Consider the following 24,456-nt stretch of genomic DNA (forward strand, 5'->3'; position numbering starts at 1 on the left):
CATATTTAAATATGCTTGCTTAAGACAGTGAAGAAGTTTTCAAATAACGACTCAGGTGATGAATAGAATAGCTTAATCCAAAACACAGATCATTTAAATTTGATATTGGCACAAAACTTCAACATTGACTGATTTCCTAAAGGGCTACTCAGATATGAATTCATATAGTTGAAACTGTTCCATCAAATTTTTGCCACAATTTATGTGGGTATAATGATGAATGAATCCTTTTATCTAATCAAATAGTCACAAAAGTACAGTTATTTTATTTTGGTTTGACAATATGCTTAGCATGGTGATTATATAATTTTGTCCCCTGAAAAGTCTTATTTTCTGAAATCCAAATAAAACTTTAAAACATTTCCTGTAAGGCAGTTTAAAAGTGACAATTTTCATCAAATGTAGCTACTTTAAAGGGATGAAATACATGGATTCCTATATAGAAGACTAAATACAACCAGAATGGAGGGAATTTTTTCTTTTGTACTTAAAATGCCCTATGCACAGCCCACCCAAAAAGCATATTTGTATGTTCAATCTTGACTTTCTTGTCATTATTGTTGTGTGTGTTCACTAGCACAAAGATTACATACAAATTCAAAGTCTTGCCTTCTTCAGTTCATAAGAAAAGTAGCTATCCTCACATACCCATGATTATACACAAGTGTTAAATTAAATGTTCCCTTTTGTGTTATTGTCAGGAGCTCCCTGCAATAAGTGTTATAGAATGTATACCTAAAGTCCTTCTCTCAAAGTTCTTTTCTCTTACAAGCATATGTGTTCCTGGCACATAATAGGGTGTCAAGACTATTTGCTTAATTATTTGAAGACCTGTAGCCTACGCCAACTATTTACCTGAAGAGTGAAAATTTTATTCTGGTTTATTCCTTCTTAAAATGGCAGGTGCTTGAGGAAGTACTCAGCAGAGGTTCCAAAGCAACTGGCTATAGATCTTTAACAAAAAGTAAACATCAAATTTTCCATAAAAATATGCTTATGACATAAATTATAAAAATAGGAACAATAATGTTTTGGTTGTCGAAAACAAAAATGTAAGTTTAATTTATTTTCTTCAATCACATTGTGCTGTTCTTTGCAGTACACATTCAGGTGCATTCCTTAACTGCAATAAGCATTTTCCTCTCTGTCTTGACACTAGTCATCCATCTAAAAATGCTAATTATATTAGTTCTTTCATAAGCTGTCTCCCTTGGAAGGAATTTTTAAAATGCAGAAGCATTATTATGAATTTACTTGAAGTATAATATGTCATACATTTATTAATGAGAACAAGAATTATAGAAACCACTAAAGAATTTTTTCTATCAGTTCCAAAAGACAACCTAAAAATATATAGAAATAAATAATTTAAACAGTGCTGTCTTTTTAAATAGAATGAAGCTAAAGGATCATTGAAAGTTTATTCTCTGTAAGGCAAACTATGAATATACTATGTAAAACCTATTTGATCTGTCTTTAAACAAAAAAGCCTTAATTAATAAACTTTAGACTGTAAATGATCAGCTCCAGGGTACGAATGGAATTGGAATATTATAACTCATGGGAAACTGAAAGCTCCCTCAAAAAAAAAAAATGCGGTATTATTTCAAACCTCTTTTCAATGGAAATCTTAATTTAGTTCCATATTATAAAATGAAATCATATGTTTGGGTCTGTGTGTCACTTTTGATCACTGTTGAAGAGCTTTGATATTCTTAATACATTCTTTAGGGAGGAAAGTGATGCTAATACTATTCACATTTACACCTTTGAACTTTTAGTTCATATTTATAAGAAAGGGTATTATCCCAGTAAGTTATTATTCTTATCTTCAAATGAGTGCCTTCAAACAGCCTAGCAACTCCTCATTAGCGTGGGGGATATCCTCATTAAGTGTAAGCCTACTGTTTTAGCCTAGACACGTTTTTCCTTTGATCTAGAACTAGGAGGACATTAATGACCAAGTTTTAGAGACAGCTAGTATATCCTGTGTCAAAAATGCCCATCTCTATGGTTCCTGTCTCAGAGAGGCTTGAGAAGTCAGCTTCCCAGGGCACAGCGCCAGACACACAAGACAAGGAAGGACACAGAATAGATAGCAGGGTATAGTCAAGGTCAATCAAGGTCACGTAAGTTGTTACTTGTACAGTCCTGAATATAAACCTTTATCTATGGAAACTGAATCCAGTATGTTTTTGTTCAACTCCGAAATTTAAGTTGTAAATTCTTAGATTGTTTTCATTGTCCTGTGTTTGCATTAACAGCAAAATACTTCATATCTCTAAAGTTAAATTCAATCACATGTTAATTTAAAATAATCAGCACCAAAATTGAAAATGACAGCCCAGGATCCTGAAGAAATAGATAACATTGCTTTTTCTACTAGTAAGACTGGTTTAAAATGAAACTTGCAATAATTCAAAAATGCTAAAGAAATCAGAAATATTCACTAAAAGAAATGTTTACTTTTTGTGCTAAGGAAAATTAATGTTTTAAAAAGAACCCCAGAGAAAAATACATAAAGTCAGCCAAAACCAAAATCAGAAACTAAGCCTTTATTTATTCCAATCCTAATCAACTGTAAATATTTTTATACAGAATTTCTATTAATATGCTGAAAGCTGACAATAGTTATAGGAACGGGTTATTTTGCCTACAATTCTAACTACATCGTCTGCATGCTCTGCTGCACTAAATATAATGAAACTTGGTCTAGGTGGAAGATAGCACAGCCCCCGAGACAAGAATAAATTCAAAAAGGCAACATTTCTGGAGCTATATAATCAACACCTTCCACTGCGCAAGAAACAGGCTGAGAAATGACCTTTACATGAGCCAGTGAAATAGCAAAGTGTTTTTTGTTCCCTTCTCCAATGTTGTCCATGTTGGTGAAAGAAGAGGCAGATTTCCCCCGTGGAAAGCTGCCACTTTACGAGGGGAAGCAGCTTTTCACAGGTAAACTCTCTGACGGGGACAATTGCTAGTTTGATAGAACACAGGCTTGGGTGTGATTGGGCCTGTCAGGGGTATTGTGGGTCACAGTCTAAGAACAGGAAACACCATCTCTAAACAGAAAATGCAGCATCAATGGGGAAGGTGGCAGAGGCCAGGGATAGTCTAAAGCATAGCAGGAAAATATTTGCAAAGGAGGATATTGTAGCTCTCTAGGCAGCGTAGTGCTCCTGTGAAACCATCACTCACAATCACACTGATAATATCTTTTATTTCACAGTGCCTGACAGTGTTTAAGATGTATTCATATTTTGATCCTCATAGCAGCCGTCTAAGGTGTCAAAGGTAAATAGTTTGAGAGATGGGCAGCCACAGACTTGGGGGTCAGGTGACTTTTCCAAGGCATCCAAGCTAAGCCCAGGTCCTTCGGTTCCTCATCAGTATGTTTCCCCAGGATGCCACCTGCCTTCAGAGGCAGTGTTTGAACTTTGCAGGGCGTCCTTTCCACTGCTCTGTGCAACCTCGCACAGTGCAACTTCATAAGCCTGGTCTCTACGCCTTACCTTCTTTAACATAATACTAATTGAAAAGAAACACAGGAGATTTGCTTTTTAATTCTCTCATTTTCTACCTTGCTAATTTCATCTCCCTTTCAATGTGTAGGAATGCTTAATGAAAACAGCAAGAGAGGTTATCATTGGGAACTGAAATGTGTCATCAATCCCTGGATGGAAAAAATAGCAGGAATTATATATTATCACTCAAGCACTTAAAATGATAAGACAACAGAGCAATAAAAACTTTATATGATGGAGTTTCTGTAATTCATCCTTACATATGGTAAAAAATGAAATCCTATAGATATTAATTTAGATATTGCTTAGCGCAATCTTTTGTTCATAGAGAAGACAGCGTTGAAAATGAACATTTCATGGAGCTTTAACAACTAGCAAAGCTGAAATAAATATTTTTTACTAAGATTGCTTTGATTCATCCCATGATAGGTATTACAATATGCAGCCAAGGGCTTTGGCCATTAAGAAAAATAAAATATATACTGCTTGAATTCCCATTAGGTTTCAAGGGTAAAAGAGTAAATTTCTCTCAACTGCTTTCCTTATGGCATTTTTGTCTCATTCTTTATAACAGTCGGTGCCGAGTTGAGAAAAGTAGAAGAGATTCCAGTAAGTTCCCACCTTCTTTATAGTTCCAGAGTTTCATCTCAAACTGGGAGAGTAGCTAGAGAGGGAGCGAGGCAGCCAGCTCATTCTGTGTTCTCCCTCATCTACGTCACTACTCAAGAAGGGGGTGTTAAAGAGTCCAGAGAGGATCCAGTTGTTAAAATACCTGAGGCACTTAGACCAGCTCTCTCCAAAATTAAATGGAGTGCTAAGTTCCTATTGTCTGCTACTGATGAGTGCTGCTTCCTTTCCTTGCCTGACTTACCAGGACTCTGATATTGTCATGGAAGCCCAGTGGCTTGTCAAAGCAACATTGTAACGACTCTTACTTCTAAATACCTGAAATTACCCTTTCCAGAAAACCAAAACTCTTGTTTGTATAAATAGTTCTCAGTTATGTACATGATTCATTCATTTCTACCAAGAGCCCCTGAATTCTCCTGAAGGTGTTAATAACTGAAGGTATTTTTGGAAGTATGAAATAACTTTATTTGGGTCCAGTCATGGAGACGTGGTGATCTGGAGGTGGTAGACAGAGGATAAACTACTCCAAAGAAGCGTCAGAATCTTACTCATTTGGGCAGCTTTCCCGATCACCACCCGTCAGCCTGCAGTCACATATTTGGCTGGGCAGAGTGCCTTGCATGCAATGAGTGACGAATAAATGTTTTTTGAATGAGAAACAAGCTAATGATAACTGGGTCCTGTGAGAAGGCTTTCTGCGGCCCCTGGCTCTCCCCTCATGTTCAATAGAACAGGAAGCCACCCTGGGCTTGCTCTCAAAGTAGTAGTTTGAAACTTAAATATGCAGAAATCACCTAAAGTGTGTTTATTTTTATTTTTAAAATATTTATGTATTTACTGAGACAGTCTTGCTGTCACCCTGGCTGGAGTGCAGTGGCGCAATCTCCACTCACTGCAGCCTCTGCCTCCCGGGTTAAAATGATTCTCCCCTTGCCATGTGTGTTCCTATGCAACAATTTTGCATGTTCTTCACATGTACCCCAAAACCTAAAATGCAATAAAATAAATAAATGGGGAAAAAAAAATGATTCTCATGCCTCAACCTCCCAGGTAGCTGGGATGACAGGCATGAGCCACCATCAGCTAATTTTTGTATTTTTGGTAGAGATGGGATTTTCCATGTTGGCCAAGCTGATCTCGAACTCCTGACCTAAGGTGATCCACTGGCCTCGGCCTCGGCCTCCCAAAGTGCTGGGATTACCAGCATGAACCACCCCGCCTGGCCCTGAAGTGTATTAAAAATAAGGACTCAGTCCCCTCCAGTTTCCAGCTAAGCATTAATCTAAGCATTATCAGAAGGCTGTGAAATCTGAATATCTGAAACAAAGTGTGCCTTGCATCAGGCAACACCAAATGGAGAGCTACCAATGGAGGAAGAGGCTGTGCACCCTCGCTAAGGACCCATCGCCTTCCTTCGCTTCTCTTTCACAACTGAACTTCTCTCACCAGTGGATACTCGTGTGTCTTGTAGATGAAGTCAGTCAGCAGGGAGAATTTGATTCTCTCACCAGCCAGCAGCTTACATTATCAGGGAAACGCAGTCGGTACGCCCAGCCAGAAATATGGGCAGGTTGGAGAGAGGGATGTCTAGAATATCTCATGATGATCAGACTTTGTAAATAGTTTTTATAAATTTAAGTTGATTTCCCCTTTCTTGCTTCTTTGGCCTTTTTCTGTCTTCAGATTGTAACTAACTTGTGCACTGAATAACGCTCATTTGAATAATCACTCTGGACTCAATCCTTGATTTTTATCATCATTTGACTACTGACTTTCCCATTCTTCTTTTTGTTCTTTAACCTTTTATTTGCTACTTTCTGTCACCCCATATCGTTCCTCCAGTTTCCGGCTAAGCATTAATCTCACATGGGAGAATACGGTTAGCCTCCAAATTCAAACTCTTTTAATGTTGTGTGTGAATGACCACAGCAGAAAGGATTCCAATGACTAAATATGCCTTGCCCTAGTGAACTTGCTTTATTGTTTTTATTGTTGGACTGTCTTAGTCCATTTGGACTGCTATAATAAAATGCCATAAACAAGGTGGCTTATAAATATCTATCCCTCACAGTTCTTGAGGCTGAGAAGACTTAAGATCTAGGTGCCGCCATATCTGGTGTGTGGTGGAAGCCCACTCCTCCTAGGTGGTGGCTTCATGCTGTGAACTCACATGGTGGAAGGGCAAACAAGCTCCTTTGGGCCTCTTTTTGTTTTATTTTGTGATCTTTCTTAAAAATTGAGACAGAGTCTCTGTCACCCAGGCTGGAGTACAGTGGCATCATCATAGCTCTCTGCAGCCTTGACCCTTTGGTCTCAAGCGATCCTCCCTCTTCGGCCTCCCAAGTAGCTGGGACTACAAGTTTCCATGCTGCCATGTCTGGCTAAGTTTTTTTTTATTTCTTTGCAGCAACAGGGTCCTACTATGTTGTCTAGACTGATCTCTAACTACTGGCCTCAAGCAACCCTCCCGCCTTGGCCCAAAGTGCTGGGTTAACAGGCATGAGCTACTGCACCCGGCCTGGGTCTCTTTGATAAGGGCACTAATCCCATCCATGAGAGCTCTGCTCTCATGACCTAATTAGCTCCCCAAAATCATACCTCTCACTGTCATTACACTGAGAATAGGGTTTCAACACATGAATTGAATTTGGGGGAACACAAACATTCAGACCATAGCAGACTTTTTTTTGAAGTGGCTGAAATCTAAGTCATTAGAACCTGTTCTAGCACATATGATCCTATATGCTCAACATTTAAGAATACGTTTTGATTTTGGCTTTGTGTGTGTGGCTTTCCGACAATGGAAGGAACCTCTTTAGTGATAATGTGAATTCCAATAAAATATATTCAGTTCATTCCACACCCCCCCAGTGACTGTAGAAGCCAGGAATGATGTAGTGAAATAATTAGAAAGATATCTGGGCAGAAACTTAGAAAAAATACTTTTTCCCCAAATTTAGGGAGAGACTATAAATCTGACCTGATGACTATATAAATTTGAATCCACAATAAATGAAAACCTTTGCTAATTAATTTTCATAGACAAGGGAGTGAAAGTTTTGCTATTTGAAATTGCAGATGCTTTACAACTGTAAAGGTTCAAGAATTTAACACAACTTGATTCAGTTAAGAAAGTGTAAAATTTTTGTATCTTATTGAATATTTCTGAGGAACCCCTTCTCACTGGAAGGGGATAATTATAACTTGCCATTTTAAATCACCCCTTTCAGATGACTCACCTTGATGTGATACTATTTTCTGCCCCTTCTTCACAGTTTTATGTAGTTTGATGTTTAAGCACACAAAAGTCTTACATGACCTTATGAATAAAAGGAACCCCAGATTCAAGCATCATCTGGTCTGGTCTGTTCCAGGCTGTCATCTGCTGTAATAAATATAACTGATCTCATTTGGGCTTCGCAGGGATGTGCTGTCACTCTCCACTGAAACCCCTGAGATTCTGGCCAGTTTCGTAAATTCTGGAGTTCTCACACCCTGCTGTTTGGCTGCAGTCCTCCACAGTGCAATTTTTGGATGCCTTGCAGCCAGACTTAGGCACTGGGGAGGTCAGGAGTGTATCGTTTAGCTCACCTATCTAGAGATCAATTTATTTCACAGAACTTTCACTCAGATAAGAGAATTTTCACTCAGATAAGAGACTTCAGGATATACAAGTCTGACCCAGTGCTTCTAACTTCCCCCTCGCCCCCAGTCACCCAGGTCCAGATGGAACAAGGCTGCCTCTTAAATCATGTTCTAATCTCCCTCTAGCTCTGATTTATAGCAAAGCTGACTTAATCATCTAGATTTGGCTTTTACAAATCCATCAAAGTCGGCCTGGCTAGTACTGAAATCTTCCTCTGAATCTCAGAAACAAAAGGTTGACTTCCTATTTCTTTTCCTGTCATAATACTTTCCATGGCAAATAAAAGTCCTTGGTAGATTAGGGGAAAATGCCCACAATAATTTCTCAGTTGAGAAAAGTCCTTAGCATACTTAAAAAAAAAAAAGAAAAGAAAATCCATTGCACTACAGTAATTCCCTGCCCCCTTTACCCAATTCCTGCGTGTCTGCAGCTGTTTGTGGAAGAGGAAAGGTCTCCGTGGATCTACTGGGCAGTTTTTTTCTTATCTTCTCAACTACAAGCTGCCTCAGGGAGTGAACATCTACCTGGATCTCAGGAGAAAGAGAACTTGAAGAGCAATGTCTATAGTGATGCAAACATGAGAACAGAAGAAAAGTCTTCATTTAATATACATTTTTTTCTATTCTTTGATCTTTCAAGCACCACCATGATTTTTGTGACAAGGACAGCACCGGTAGTGCATCCCATTCATCCTACCCATCCGTCATATAAACTCCCCAAGGTCACAGTCAGATTTCCAGGGGCTCAGAGGAGGGCTGGAGAAGTCAGAAGACAAAGTTATACACGCTGTGTTACTTCAGAAACCTCTAGAGAAACAAACCAATATACATATACATATATTATACACATACACATATACACACATATACACATGCATACATATACACATATATACATGTACATATGTATATAAACATATATAATCCATACACATGCATGTATGTATATGTGTGAGATATATATATATAGATATATAGATAGATAGATAGATAGATAGATAGATAGATAGATAGATTTGATCTGAGTATGAGAGGATGAAATCAAAGGCGAAAAAGGACTGAGTAGGATTCCTGACACAGAGAACAGTAGGAGCAAAGGCACATGCTCGTTAAGAAAATGCCAAATGGCTTAGGAAGGGCTGGAGTGTAGATTTCTGTGCCTGGAGTGAGGCAGAAGCTGATACTCACCAACAGAAAACAGCATTTATGATTATTCCCACATCTTTTCCTTGGGAAATGAGAAAAAAATTCATTAATTTATAAAATAAAATGGAAGGAATCAGACTTGATGTAAAGCCAGTTTTTGATATTTTTTATTTCAGTTACTTTTAAGATATTACATAGTTAGGGATAAGGCTTAGAAACTCTGAAGAATCTCCCATCAGCAAGCAGTGGTATTAAACTGATAATTGTGAATAATAGTAATCAGGAAAACAGTATGTAAAGAAAGGTGAAAAGTTGACCAATGATAGAGAACTCTAGAACACAGTGAAATTTCATGAGTTGACACAATAGCAAGAATACTAAATACAGGTCGATTTACTTCAACCAAAGATTCTGTATTTTGTGAGTTAAATCTGGCGTTTTTTTTTTCCTCAGCTCTGTTCAATGACTCTAGTTTTGCATTGTTTCTGCTTTTTTACCATTACCTGAATTAGCATAAATTAAGAAATTATTTTTCCTTCATTATATGTGTCCCAGTTGTTCTTTTCAAGCAAGATGTTTGTCTTTTTAGCAAAAAGGAAAGGTTTTATTTTCAAAACATTTACTGAGATATGCTTGACCAGACTTTACTATTTTTTCTTTCACAGTTAGAATCAAAGTCTAACAGGAGGTAGGAAACTATTTCAGTTCCATTCCCAAAATGAGGTAGATGGGCACCAGTAAGAAATGAGGATTAGGAGCAACTCTGGGCATATTGGTTGAGACTCCAACCAACTGAAGAAGAGGAATTGGCCGTCATTGAAGTGAAAAATACACTCAGCCAAGGGAAATTCCCACATACAGTCTGTTCAAATACCAAATCTGGATATATGCCTCCAAAAGTGAGGGCAAATAAAAATGAAAAACTGGGATCTATGAAGCAAATAAGAAGATAAGTAAAAATACATGTCATCCTCAAATTTAAGAACATGGAGTGGCTCTAAAAGTTTTATTGCAAAATCTAATAAAGGCTTTCAAAAAGAAGACTCCTTAAAGGTCAAAGAAGGAAGCCATAGGAAGAAATAAGAATAAAATAAATACATGTTAAGATGATGGGAAGAACAACTATGATGAGGTTTTTCAGAAAGCTTAGAGAAAGGATAAATCAATATGGAAGGAAAAGAGGGAAGATAAGCAATAGGGAAAGATACACTACATAAGAGTAAGAGATACATACAAGTAAAAAGCCAAAACAATTAGGAACATTCCTGTTTTTGCAGCCACCAAGCAGTCTGCTCTGACTTCTACAGGATCCTGGGTGGAAACCCACCACCCTCCCACAAACACCAACATCCCCTTTTGTGGACTGAGTTGCCAACTTCTATAGATTTTATTCTGTTTTCTTTTCCTTCCTATTTACTTGTATTTTCAGGGAATAAGTGTAGTTGGGAAAAACTTTTGTAAAAATAAATGTAATGAAATATTAGAAGTACTATAATACAGATTTATGCTTAATTCAGCAAGAAAAACAGAAGTGATTTGTCCTTTCCTTAACTAGAATTCCTTAGGAACCATGATAAGCCTAACATTGTATAGCTGAGAAGACCAAAAATATCAAGGAACAATATAAACTGATACTTTTATTTTTGATAGGGAGATGTTTACTCCATATCTTAGCTTCTACATTGAAGATAATTCAAACTATTCACTAACTTTTTCAATGAAAATTATTTTAAGAAATACAATTTAATGTGTTAAAATGAAGTTAAAAATTTAAGTTTGAAAATCTACTAAGCTGAAATGATGACATTTGAAACATCTAGGCAATTGCATTTGAAATTCTTTAATGTTTAAAACTTACATAGATTCATGTTGTTCATTTCCGTACATTTTAATTTCTATTTCAAAACAAATTAAAAATTGGTAACTTAGGCAGAATTACAGGTAACTTAACCTGTAATCTCAGCACTTTGGGAGGCCAAGGTGAGAGGATCTCCTAAGCCCAGGAGTTTGAGGCCAGTCTGAGCAAGAGAGGCCCCAGCTCTATAATAAATACATGAAAATGTTAAAAATTTTAAAAATCAGTAGATCAAACATATGCCTACATCTTTTATAATACCAGTTGGTATTTGCCATGAGTTTCTTAGAATGATTTGTGTTTTGTTGTTTTACTGGGTAGCTTGTTTTGATAATGCCAATTTTTAAAAAATGTAGTGCTCTATCAGTGATCTGTAGAGAAAACTATAACACAGTAAGGATAATCAATTCAAAACTTCTTAATTCCCATAGAAGTTTATATGATCATCTACTCAGAGTTTTTAAATGAAAAGTTAAATGCATATATGTGAGAACAAATGTAATTCATAGTAATGGTGATTACTTATGGTTTTAAAAATATGATTTAAAAAAATTACATCTTCCATTGAAAAAAGTAATATGTTTATCTCTGAAAATCTAAAATCTAATACAGTGCCTGACAAGTAGACAGGTGGGTGGTGTCCAAAAATATGTTGACAAAACGAATAAATATAACCTGAGAAGAAAAGTCAAGCCTTAGTCAATATAAAATCAAATCCAGTCTTGTATTTATTTTCCATTTGGCTATAAGACTTTGTCTTTCTTCTACAGTCAATTGAAATGCTGAAAGGATCTTTCACATGATTAAAAAAATAACTATATTTAAAATAAAAGAGGAATAAAAATATAATTTTAAACCCTGATTACATGCTCTTTTAGCTCTAAAGAAATAGAATTCTTTTTAGGTTTCCCTCAAAATGGTGAAAAAAAAGCATAACTCTAATATTAAATACTCCTATTTAGAGACTAAATAGTAATAAAATTTGGGACAGACTAAAAACTGTCCCAATCATAACATGGCAGTTAAATTCACATTAAAAGGAAAGTATACTTCTTAAATGACAGAACTCAGGTTTCTACTTGTCTTCTTTTGTTATTAGCTCTTCACCACAAGAATAGGTGTGAGTATAGATCAGTAGCTGTTCCATGCGACACACACAGATGCCTTCAAACAGGTTTAAAATAGAACATGTCTATGCCAGCTGGAAACATAAGAACATATCACTTCTCTGTATTTCTTTTAACTGTTTTATCTGCTCCATTTGGAAGGGTACAGTAGCACCAAGGGACCATTCTTCAAAAACAATGTTTCTTTTATATTTTGTTCTGCTTTTTTCCTATCAGAAACTATAAAATCAATACTTTTTATGTAGCCACTATATTGATAATTTTCATTCGCTTTCATCAACAAATATTTAAGGGGTACACTGGGTGCTTTTCGTGATTGACATTGGGAGTTAAAAGTGTTAAAATTCCTAATTGTCAAGGAATATCTGATATGTTTACAATAAAGCCTCCAGGAGATATATATACAGGGCAAATATCAAATCATAGTTTTAGTTTTTTTTCCATTAAATCCTTGTTAACATGTAGCCATATAATAAGGATAATGGCAATAATTGTAATTAAAGTCTTATGACTTTCATGACATCTTCACATGGTGGGTGTTTTGATTCTGAATTTCTCAGGCATAAAGTAGGGTAGCTAGAAGAGCATCTCGTATGTATATATTTTCAAAGATTTACTAAAACCAAACTCCAGATGTTCAGAGAGACTCAATTAGTCATCTTATTGAGTTAAATTTAAAAAAAGAATAATATAAAATGAAAACTTTGAAAATATGTGAGAAGATAGATTTTAACTAACGTGACTGTAATTGTGCCATCACTGAGTATACAGGTGGAAGAATTGGTAGAGTTTGGGCACAAATGCCTATCTTAGAGATGGTTTATGTTAGCTCTTTCATTTAAAAGTTTAATTTTAGAAAGGGCTAAATGGTATTTCACAAAGCTAATTGGCAGCAGAGCCCAGACTAAAACCAAGACTTCCTTGTAGACATGTGTATTAGTCCATTCTCACACTGCTATAAAGAACTGAGACTGAGTAATTCATGAAGAAAAGAGGTTTACTTGACTCACAGTTCTTAACAGGCTTAATAGGAAACATAGCTGGGAGGCCTCTGGAAACTTACAGTCATGGCAGAAGAGGAAGCAAGCATGTCTTACCATGGCGGAGAAGGAGGGGGGAGCGGGAGCGATTGGGGGTACATGGTATTGTGAGCCTATAGTCCCAGCTACTCAGGAGGCTGAGGTGGACAGATTGCTTGAACCCAGGAGTTCAAGGCTGCATTGAGCTATAAGCATGCCTCTGCACTCCAACCTGGGCAATAGAGTAAGACTTTGTCTTTATGGGAAAAAAAAATCATAAAGCTATAACATTTCCTTACTTTACCATTTATGTAAAGAGGTATTAGTGAAAATGTTTGCTTCTATACTTATACGCCATCTGTTTCACTTTGCCCCAGTAAACAGCACTGTTAGTTTTTGTACATTCTTCCAGAGTTTAGCGTACATACATGCAAAGAGGCATGTAAATTCTTCCCATGCACATTTACATTGACATAAAATTGTGTTTAATGTATACAACATGATATTCTGAAGTATATACATGTGGAATGATTAAATCTAGCGAACATATGCATCACCTCACATAGTCATCATTTTCCATGGTGAGGAACATTTATCTACCCTCTGTGCATTTTTAAGTATACAATATATTTTTTTAACTATAGTCACCATGTTATACGATAGATCTCGTCGACTTATTCCTATTTAACTGAAATTTTGTCCCACACATTTTTACTCAAATATTAGCACAATCTACATATTACTTTCACCTGAAAGTTATTTTTAGTAATTTTTTCATAGAGTTCTTTGAGCATTTAAAAAATTGTGTGTAAACCCTAAACAGTGCCTGTAACTTACTCTTCCCTGAATACTACTACTATTGCAATTACGACTACCACTGGAGTAGTTGAATTTCTAAAATACGTTGCTAAAGGAAACGAGAAATTAGTGTTGTGAATTTCAGTCTTTTTCTAGTTTTTGACTTATGATATCTTATGATTTCTATTATTTTTAAATAGGATTTTCAAAGGCAGATTCATCTGTCTTTTCCTTCTGTCACTTTTTTGTTTGAATCTTCTCTTGAAATCTCTTCTCCTTTCTGAGTTTGTGTAAAAATTCTTTGATATTTTCTTGTAGCACTTTTTTCCCCATTTGCTTTCTTTGGAATTTATATCAGTGGAGGAAAAGACATGGATTCAGCTTTTTTCCAAATGGCTATCATTCAACAGTTTACTGAAGAGCTCATCTTTTCCTTACTGATCTGAGACTCTACTTTGACCATGGGTTTATTATGTGAACTGGGTCTATTTTTTGACTTTCTGCACTGTTGCTTTATTCTGTTTCTCCATTTTGCTCAGTTTCTTAGATCACAGTCTGACTCAGAGTAACCAATCTTCTCATAGCAGCTTAAAAAAGTAAAATTCTAGCATCGTTAAATGACAATAAAGATTAAACTGTTAACAGAATAAAAGTGTTAATTGGTTTTAACTGCTCTGTGGAAAAGCTGTGCTTTGAAGAATTTCATTATGTTCTATAATTAAACATTAAATTTTAAATACTGAATAGAAATACCACTGGGTTTTTAGGAACATGCTCCTGCTCTACCCCATTACTGAGAGTTTAAAATTTCTGTGTGCATGTAGAATAAATATTTGGTTATTAAATATGTATACAACATTGCAAAACTTAGTGAGAATGAAATTATACAGCTGTGAAGATGGGCAAAATTGCCAGATGTCAACTAATTCATCTGTTGCAAAATTTTATCTAGAGTCCCACAAAATGTTATTTTAAAATGTCTACACTTACTTTTTTAAGTCAAGTGTTTCCATAATTTTTGACTTGGTAAATTTCTTTCACACATGTGGGAAGAAAGAGTGATATTTCAAAGTCACGTCTTCATAGAGAGCCAAGCTTGAGAGTTACAGACAAGAAAAGGAGGGTATGGTCTAGTAGTTCAATGCTAGGAATTTTTTCTCCAGAAAATTCCTCCATGCACCATGTTAGGGCTGATTCTGCCCTTGAAGACAACTAAAAAGGAGCACCTCCTTTGGAGTTCAGTTTCCTTCAAATATATACAGCCACATGATCCTTGGTTATTTTTTATTTATTAGAACATAGCAGAGATAAGTCTGACAGTACTGTTATTTCAAGTGATTCTGGATATGAGTGGTAAAGCTGAATAAAGAGGATATTCTTAGATTCCAGAAAGAAATGTAATTTGAAAAACAGACATTTAGGGAAAAGACTAGGAATTTTACATTCTTACTGCATTAAAATATATTGACTCCTTAGCACATGCTGGCAGTGTCAGATGGAAGGGTTCCCAAGGCCAGCCTCCAGCTCAACACTTCTCTAGAAAACTCACAAGACTCAGAAAAACACACTGTGCTCACAGTTTGGTTCACCACCATGAGAAATAAGATTAAAATCAGCAAAGAGTTAAGTCACAAGGGATAAAGACCAGGAGAGTCCAGGCAAAAGCTTCCAAGGCCCCTCACAGTGGGGTTATATGAGGACACCCTTAATTCTCTCAGCAATGACATGTGACAACACATGCAGTGCCATAAACCAAAGAAGTCCCCTGAGCCACGATGTCCAAGGTTTTTATTGGGGGTCAGTCACGTAGGCATGCCCTAGGACTGACTCAGCTATACAGGCTCCACCAAAGTAAAGACAGGCATTCCTGCTAGGCTGTCTCTTGTTGGGATAAATATATATGATAAAATGGATACAGCATGGCCCAAGGTCTCAGACTTACAGAAATAGGCAGAATGTTCCAAAGGCCCAGAGATCATATCCCAGAAGCCAGCCATAGGCCATCCTAAAATTAGGAATGAAGAATGTGCAAGGTTTGAATAACCAACTGGGGCCTACTAAATTAACTCTTTCCTGCCAACTATCACATGCATTACTTCATTTACTTCAAAAAAAAATACTAATAAAATCTTGTTGCCGAGTTAATAAGTAAAATAACTGGCTCACGTTAATCCCCCATTGCCCTCTTCATGGCCCTAAACTTCTCCCAGGTAGCACATATCTCCCTGGTAGCTCAGGCTTCAAACAGTGGCTAGGTTATAGTAGTTACTTGAAAAATATATAAATTTATATGACAGGCTAGAGCATCGTGGTTGAAATTGGTGCCCTAGTCTTTTTAATCCCATATTGTTACGATTTTCCTATATCATGGTGTCAAAAACAAATAAAGAAAATTCTGGAAACAAATGTGGCAGTTCTGTTTACCTCTTAAAATTTTTAATAAGGCCCTAGAATATCCCTCAGAGCTGAAAGAAACCTCAGATTATATTATCCAACATTCAGTTTTAAGATTAAAAAAAAAAAACTTTCATTTTGTACAGAGAGATTGTTAGATATAAAGAGATTACATTTGCAGTTGTCTGCAAATATCAATAGAATTTTAGTTTGAAGTAAGGACAAATATGTCATCCCTATTTTCCTTTTTTCACAAAATAAATGCAATTGAGGAATGTGTATCTTGTTGGCAAGGGAGTCCGAGGTTTCAGATTAACTAACACCTCTGTTTTAGCTTTTCCCAAGTTAAGAAAATAATTCTTTGGGTTCATTTGCTCTTTTTGTCATATTTCTTTCTAACATTTGTTTTCTGTATCACAGTCTTTAAAATGCTTTACAAATATAGCTTCTAATTTGTCCTCCTGTGGGTCCCATGTATCATCTCTCACTCCTCTTCGATGAAATGGTGACCTATGGAGAAGGTTCTGTAGTCCAGTCATTATCAAACGCTAATGTGTGTGTGGGTCACCTGGGGATGTGTTAAATGCAGATTTAAGTTTAACAGCCTGGACAAGCTTCCAAGCAGGCAGATGCTACTGATTTGTGGACCACGCTTTGAGGAGCGAGTCAAATGCCATCTAAATTATTTCTTCTTTCTCCTAATTATCTTCTCTAGTATTGGCTCACTACCTCAAGACTATTTAGACAGATATGAAGCATTCTGTTTCCTAACAGCCCCTAAAGAACACATTTTAAACAATAACGAGAGACACCTAGAGTATTAGTCCATTTTCACACTCCTATAAAGAAATACCCAAGACTGGGTAATTTATAAAGGAAAGAGGCTTGACTCGGTTGCACATGGCTGCAGAGGCTTCAGGAAACTTACAGTCATGACAGGTGGTGAAAAGAAAGCAAGGACCTTCTTCATTTGGTGGTAGGAGAGAGAAGAGCAAAGGAGGAACTTCCAAACACTTACAAACCATCAGATCTTATGGGAACTCACTATCAGGAGAGCAGCATGTTACAAACCACCCCATGATCCAGTCGCCTCCCTCCCCCTCCCTCCCACATGTGGGGATTACAGGTCCCTCCCTCGACACATGGAAATTTCAATTCGGGATGAGATTTGGGTGGGGACACAGAGCCAAACCATGTCACCTAGCCCATTTATTCCAACATGGCTGATAATAAACATGAGCTTCATCTAGGCTACATACAAACTCTGAAGAAAGAGCATCTTCTCCCTAAAGTTTCTTTGCTTTTCATGCTGTTTTAAATGCCTTATTTCATGATCAAAAAATGAAGCTGACAGTAGTTTATATTTCAGTGACCAAAATCCCTCCTGTAAGCATACAAGCTTCTGCATGGGGCAGAGTTACATCCCAGGAAGTGGACAAGCACTGGAGCTTTACATCTCAATGACTGACTGTGAAATAACAATTTGTGTTTTCATTACCTCATTTCCAAAGGCTAATAAGCACTGTTTTTCAGATGACTGTAAACAAAGCGCAGCCTCAAACAAGATGCATTCCCTCCTTATCAATGGTTTTGTTGCTGCTGCTCCTTACGCCTCTGAATCAAAGAAAGCTCATTTGTTTCACTTTGTGAAAACTCCTCGTTGTTCCCCCAGACTTTCCATTTCACGCTGGGTGAATTTTATTAAGATCTCTTTCAGAGAAGCTAAGTGCTGGCTCTGTAGGGCCCTAAGCGACCACAGCTGCAGCCTCTATAACGTCTGAAGCCACTTGAGACAATTTTTCTCTATTGAAAACTCCTTGGAGAACCATAGAGAAGAATCTAAAATCTTTTTGGTGCTTAGCTTCTCCTCATAAATATTTTGATGTTATAACTTGAAAATTGCTTGATGTTATAACCTGAAACTCGACACAGAAATCCAGTTAATATCCAGTATCCAAATATTAGCACATTGATAATGGGTGGGTCTTTCTGAAACCATTCAACGATTTTTAAAAGCTGGCTTAAAATATTAAAATATTTTCCATTTTAGAGTTAGTCTCTGTTAATAAAACTTATCTATAATCCTGTTGAATAACAGCTTGTCAGTGGAGTTTCTCCAATAAAAAATTTTTAAAAAGTAATTCTAATTAGATAGTTGAAAAAGATTCTGCATTCTGCTTTTTCCCTGAATTGACTTATGAATTTTATTATATACACTCAGAAATGACATAGTGATAGCTGAGTAACATTTGCCCATAATATTGTATCATGATAGCATAATAATGTATATCATAATGGCAGATAAAAATACCGTAATTAATCTAGCCATTTCTCTATGGTAGATACTTAGTTACAGACTTTCCCAGTGATGAAATTAGTAACAGCTAACATTTTTGAGCACTTAATGTGGGCTAAGCAACACTAACTGTTTTTGTATCAACTCTTTTAACCTTCATAAGGATCTTGGGTCCATTATTATTCCTACTTTAGAGATGTGGAAAGTGGGTACTACCAAGTTGACTAACATTCCCAGGGTCAATTGCTGGTAAGCGGCAGAGCCAAAGTTTCAACCAGATATTCTCATATCCAAATAGAGCCTCCTTTCTGCCTTGTTGTGCCCCAGGTTATACCAAGATTTGCCTAAGAACTCAGTTTAAATAAAAGATTCAGCCTGTATGTGCAAATCCATAAACTAAAAAATATGTAAAACTAAAGTGTATTGAAAATTTAGAGTTTTCTCCTTGTTCCAGTAAGTATAAAATTGCGGATTTATTGTAAGTTCTTTAAATTTCAAGAGCTATCAACTCATAGATAGTAGTGCAATTATGTTACAAGGTAAACATCCTTAAAGAAAATATCTATTTTTATTCATTAAATATTGGAAATCATCCACTGCCATACCTAAATCACTTTTTTCTGTTCCTTTACATTGTTATGTTTCGTTTTTAAACATCCAAATATACATGGACTTTTATTTTTAGTTTTGTTTTCATGTACCATTTAAAGTTGCATCTTTGGGTTAGTTTGGTTGGGGCTGAATCAGCCTTACTAACTCCCGTGGAGGTCAGGAGGAGGAGGAGGCAAAAGGGCAAGGGCATTGATTACATGGAAAACGGTGACGCACTTGAACACACAGAGACTCATCTCTTTCCCGTCTCTATTCTCACAGAATGTGCGACACAGGAGAAGGACTATTCACTTTTCAAACAAGGGAAGGAGAAATGATCTATCAGAAGGTCCATTCTGCGACACTGGCCATAGCTGAGCAACATGAAAGATTAATGCTAGAGATGGAGCAGAAGGCCCGGGTAAGGCCCTTTCCCTGGTAACCTATCAGCTTGGAAATGAATGTCTCTGAGGTCTGATGTGCAACATGGATGCGTCGGGCCATTCATACCAGTGCCTCGGTGTCCACCCTGCCCTGATCCTGACGACTTACCCTACCCTGTCATCTCTCTAGTATCCTACTCAATATGTCACAGAAGTTATTTGTGGCCACCAACTCTGAGCCCTGCACTTCTGGCATCTACCTGTGTAAGCCCTGTTGCCTTGGATGTCAAAGAGAGTGGCTTGCATAATCAAATAAGAAGCAATGTTGTCTGCATGTCCCCACATACAGTTGGACAATCTGAGATTTAAATACGGGCTCAAAATAACTAGGAAGATTAAGTTCTCACCAGAAAGGGTTCCATTTTTTTAAATTTTTATGTTTATCCTAGGTGCTGTAAAACTTCTGGCTCTTTCTGTGTATATATAATAAAATGTTTGCAGAAGGAGCTTATGCCAGTTGCCAACAGAATAATTTGTCTATTGTCTTGTCCTGGAACTGTATTCCAGTTTTAGGATCAAGCTAAAAAATAATCCAGTAAATAATCTAAAGTAGTAAATTCTATCAATATGACTAGCTAAAAAATAAGCTTTACTGCCAATTTGCTTAAAAAGCAAACAGTGGAATGACTATTGATTATAATCTTAAGAGATGAGTATTAACTTTCTAGGATTTATAAAGATGCGTTAGAGTTTGTCTAAGGAAGGACAGTTGGTGTTTGGGAAGCATCTATAATTCTCTTTGTAAAACATCAATAAGCCTATTCTAGTTTAAGACAATGAAGTTTTTTATTACTGTTAGTTTTCATTTCTAAAATTCTATGAAATATTTTGAAGTATAAATTTTTTTAAAGAAAACAAGTAGTTTAAGTGATCACATGTTATTCTAAATGCACTTGTAAGTTTCTCAATACGACATATGTACATCTATCCCTCCATCTGGGGTATGGTTAAAAGAGCTTTCCTAACACCTCAGGAGGAAAAGGGCAACACAGGACATTGGACTCCTCATGGGACTGAAAGAGTAGCTTGAGTTTTAGTAGGATGATTAAGATGTGACTGTGGGAATGGCTGAAGCATCATCAGTCAGAGAGGGCTGGTAAAAATTTTCTAGGAAGACTTGGGTTAACTGTAAATATTCTAACAATTATCTAGTCAATATGACGTTTTTCTAGTGATTAAAATCAGGTGGGAAATATAAGTATCAAATTTCAAATTATTTCAGAGTCATGCGCATTGATCTTCAGCCCATATTTTCAATCTGCTGATTTTCAACCAAAATTAACCATGGGGCTAACCATGATGTCACTTGCTGTTAGTTAGTCTTTGTACTTCTTTACTTATAGTTGTTTTAAACAAGCAAGAACTCAGAGTGATTTCAATTATATTTTAACGATGGAAATTCCAAGAGCTCTTTCACGTACTGCAATTATCTGCCATAAAGAGGAGCACGCCATTGGTGCTCTGGGCTTGTAGCCCAACACCACCACTTACTGGCTGTGCAATCTTGGGCAAGTTATTTAACTCTTGTTTCCTTTATTCATAACAAGGGCATGTAATAGTTCTACCCATTTGGTTGTTACGAGGTTTCTGTGCATTCATCTATATAAAGTGCTGAGAATCAGACCAGGCACACAGAAGTACTATGAAAGCGTTCATTATGATGAGGGTGATGTTGGAGTGACCTTGAATAATTATCAGAGTTGCTATTATGGCTACATAATATCCTTCAAACACTTTCAAGTATTTTGTGCCAAAACATTAGCTAAACAAAATTTAATTAACTTTTGTTCTTGATGTTATATGTTTCTCACGTCCTGTGCCACTGAGAAGAAAGTCAAAAGACTGGAGCCAAGTAACTGCTGTTAATGGCTTGGAGATGAGATAATGGATCCAGTCACTATAACCTCAGGCAGTCTAAAACTAGGGTGTACACCGCAGACATGGGTGCTGGTATCAGTGCTGAGACAGATAGAAGGGAGCGTGCAACAAATGTTTAAACAGCAGGCTCAATAAGGCTCAACAGAGGAACAAAATGTTTCTAGAAATCACAAAATCAGAGACTCCATCACTTGGCACATACATGTCAATAGAGTGCTTGGTTCAATTCCAGAAATGATTTCAGAAGTATGCTTTTCTCTGAAGGTTAATGCTAGTAAGAATTACTCCATGAATAATTTGTTCTTTAAACTTTTTCCCCCCATTTATTTTATCGCATTTTAGGTTTTGGGGTACATGTGAAGAACATGCAAAATTGTTGCATAGGTACACACGTGGCGGTGTGATTTGCTGCCTTCCTCCCCATCACCTACATCTGGCATTTCTCCCCTTGCTATCTCTCCCCAGCTCCCCACCCCCCACTGTCCCTCCCCTATTTCCCCCCAACTGACCCCAGTGTGTATTGCTCCCCTCCCTGTGTCGATGTGTTCTCATTGTTCAACACCCGCCTATGAGTGAGAACATGCGGTGTTTGATCTTCTGCTCTTCTGTCAGTTTGCTGAGAATGATGGTTTCCAGGTTCACCCAAACTCATCGTTTTTGATGGCTGCATAATATTCCATGGTGTATATGTGCCACATTTTCCCTAAACTGAACTAATCCTTTTCCAAGTGCAAGCTGCCTCCAGTTGATAAATGCCTCAATTTCTAAAATTCTACTACCATAAGCCAAGTTTTCCAGTTCTCCCAGATGCAATTTTTTTTTTAAAGATACCTCCTCTACATACACAAAACTGTTGTTTGAGACAGGGTCTCGCTCTGTTACCCAGGCTGGAATGCAGTGGTGTGAACACAGTTCACTGCAGCCTTGACCTCCTGGGTCAAGCGATCCTCCCATCTCAGCCCAACTAGCTGGTACCACAGGCTTGCACCACTACTCTCAGCTAAATTTTGTTTTTTTATAGAGACAAAGTCTTACTATGTTGCCCAGGCTGGTGTTGAACTCCTGGGTTCAAGTGATCCAACCTTCCTTGCCCTCCCAGAGTGCTAGGAATGCAGGCGTGACCACCATGCCCAGCGATAGAAAACACTTTTAAAAAAAACTTCCAACAGGTGTGAAAGAATGTTTAAATACTCTAACTCTTCATTTGCTATTTAAAATACAAAATTATAATTTGAAAGTTGGATAAGCAAACTCAAGTGAGAAATAACGTCTCAACAACCGTTTCTTACTATAAAATGAAGAATATGATCTTTTCATGTCATATAAGACCTTATTTTGTCCTTGTTTATAGCCTTCTTTCTTGGGGGGAGGGGCACATGAATAAACATATTTGACATGTATCCATAGTCTGAAATAGGCCACATTTCTATTTTTGCGTGAATCTGATGTCTAGAAAAATTTCTCAGCATTGTGAGAAAACATTGCATTTGCCACTCAACAGAGTAACTGGATAAAAGAACCACTAAATTGGTAAGATAATTAAAAGTGCATGTTTTGATTTCCTTCATGAGAATGAAAAAATTATTAACTGACAATTAAAATGTTATCTGTTTATTAACCATCCGTAAGACTGTAAAGTGTTTGCTGTATGCTAATACTAAGTACCCTGCAAAGTGGTATAGAGAAATACACGAGAAGAGCAAGAGAGTTCCTTCTCAAGTAGTCCAGAATTGTGTGGGATCAAATAATTTGTTCTGCCCAGAACAAAATAACCCCATGTCCTTTGACTCCTTGAAATATCGAAAGTTTTCCATACCTTTATGTATGGATAAGACATCACCAAATTTTGGTACACGATAAAAACACCACTTGAGCTTGTTCATGTTGTCACAGAAGTAGAACCTGATTTTTTAGATAATCAACTCATTGGAGTCAGCCCTCCATAGAATGAATTTCTGTATTAGAAGATGACATGCTTGCCATTTTGCATACAGATGTATAGCTACAGCTTCTCATTCCTGCCTCTAAGTGAGAATCAAAGTGGTCTTGGCAGAAAAGGAGACAGGAATCTTAAGGAGTCTCTATACCTTCTCCATTTTCAAACTATAAACCAGTCTAATTTTAAGAGTTTTAAGATGCATAGGAGAATTAAGCTAAGGTAATACATACTAAACAGGAACTACTGTTGAGGAATTAATGTGTTTCAAATATTTGAGAAAATGATTGAAGCTAGATATTTGAACAGAATATGTTCATCTCTAGACTGTTTACATTTTATAGAGATCATTCTTGTTCTTAGAGCTAGCAGAATTCTTTGGTTTTGATTGCCAAAAGTGTCTATAGATGGTTTGACATGCATGTGCAACATTATCAAAAAAAGTTTGACATTCTTTGTGATAGAAGCCATTCATTGGAAACTATATCACAAATACACCCATGTGACTTAGCCTGTTAAGGTTGAGTATAGGCTGAAATCGTCATGGACAAGGCCTCAAATGGATTGAAATAATTTTAGATTTTCATCGATCTGTTTTACACACACACACATACAATTCAATGAAAATGCTTTCTTTTTAAATGTGCTTTTATCTTCTTAAGCAATTATAAAATGCTCACATGTAATGAACAGTTGAGAAGACATGAGAAATTGCTTTTTTTATGGTTATAAACTTATCCAACTACTGATTACTAACAGTCTATATTTTTTGTTCAAATACTTGCATGAACTGGAATGTACTATCATATTGCATCAATTTCAAGATACACATTTTTTTCAAATTTTGACATCTCTCAGTTCAAATGAGTTATAGTTTAATCAGCAGCAGTAATCTTTTGTAGTGCTACATAAAATGACATTTTATCTTACAATTGATGGCATCTTAGAGTATATAAAATACAGTATTACTTTTTATAACCACAGAACACATGCTTATTTATAACTTGAACTAAGAAAGCCTTTTCAGGTGAATTCTATCCTCAGCAATTTGGTTTCCATTTTAGTAAAAACATTCTTCTACATTTTACAGGATTTTCTATTAGTATAAAAATTTTTTCTAAATCAAAGATATAAAGAATTTGAAAGCATTATACCCTAATGAGAGTTATAC

The 24,456-nt window shown here is 36.6% G+C and overlaps 1 protein-coding gene and 1 long non-coding RNA gene across 3 annotated transcripts in view; one reads left to right on the forward strand and one right to left on the reverse strand.

Moving 5' to 3' along the window:
* LOC116561854 lies at nucleotides 1-24,411 on the reverse strand. Its single transcript, XR_004273632.1, has 3 exons — nucleotides 22,726-24,411; nucleotides 19,767-19,769; nucleotides 1-14 (listed from the first exon to the last, which is right to left on the reverse strand). It is a non-coding gene; the product is annotated as an uncharacterized LOC116561854 (long non-coding RNA).
* The window catches only part of DOK6 (docking protein 6), a 459,594-nt gene that overhangs the window by 331,215 nt on the left and 103,923 nt on the right, over nucleotides 1-24,456 (forward strand). For both annotated transcript variants that reach the window (XM_032293886.1, XM_032293887.1), the window contains one exon: nucleotides 19,311-19,449. In XM_032293886.1, coding sequence (XP_032149777.1) covers nucleotides 19,311-19,449 — 139 coding nt within the window. The remainder of the gene's footprint in view (nucleotides 1-19,310; nucleotides 19,450-24,456) is intronic.

This window comes from Sapajus apella, unplaced genomic scaffold (genome assembly GCF_009761245.1).
Source record: "Sapajus apella isolate SASKATOON/1434 unplaced genomic scaffold, GSC_monkey_1.0 scaffold30, whole genome shotgun sequence".
Taxonomy (NCBI): Eukaryota; Metazoa; Chordata; class Mammalia; order Primates; family Cebidae; genus Sapajus; species Sapajus apella.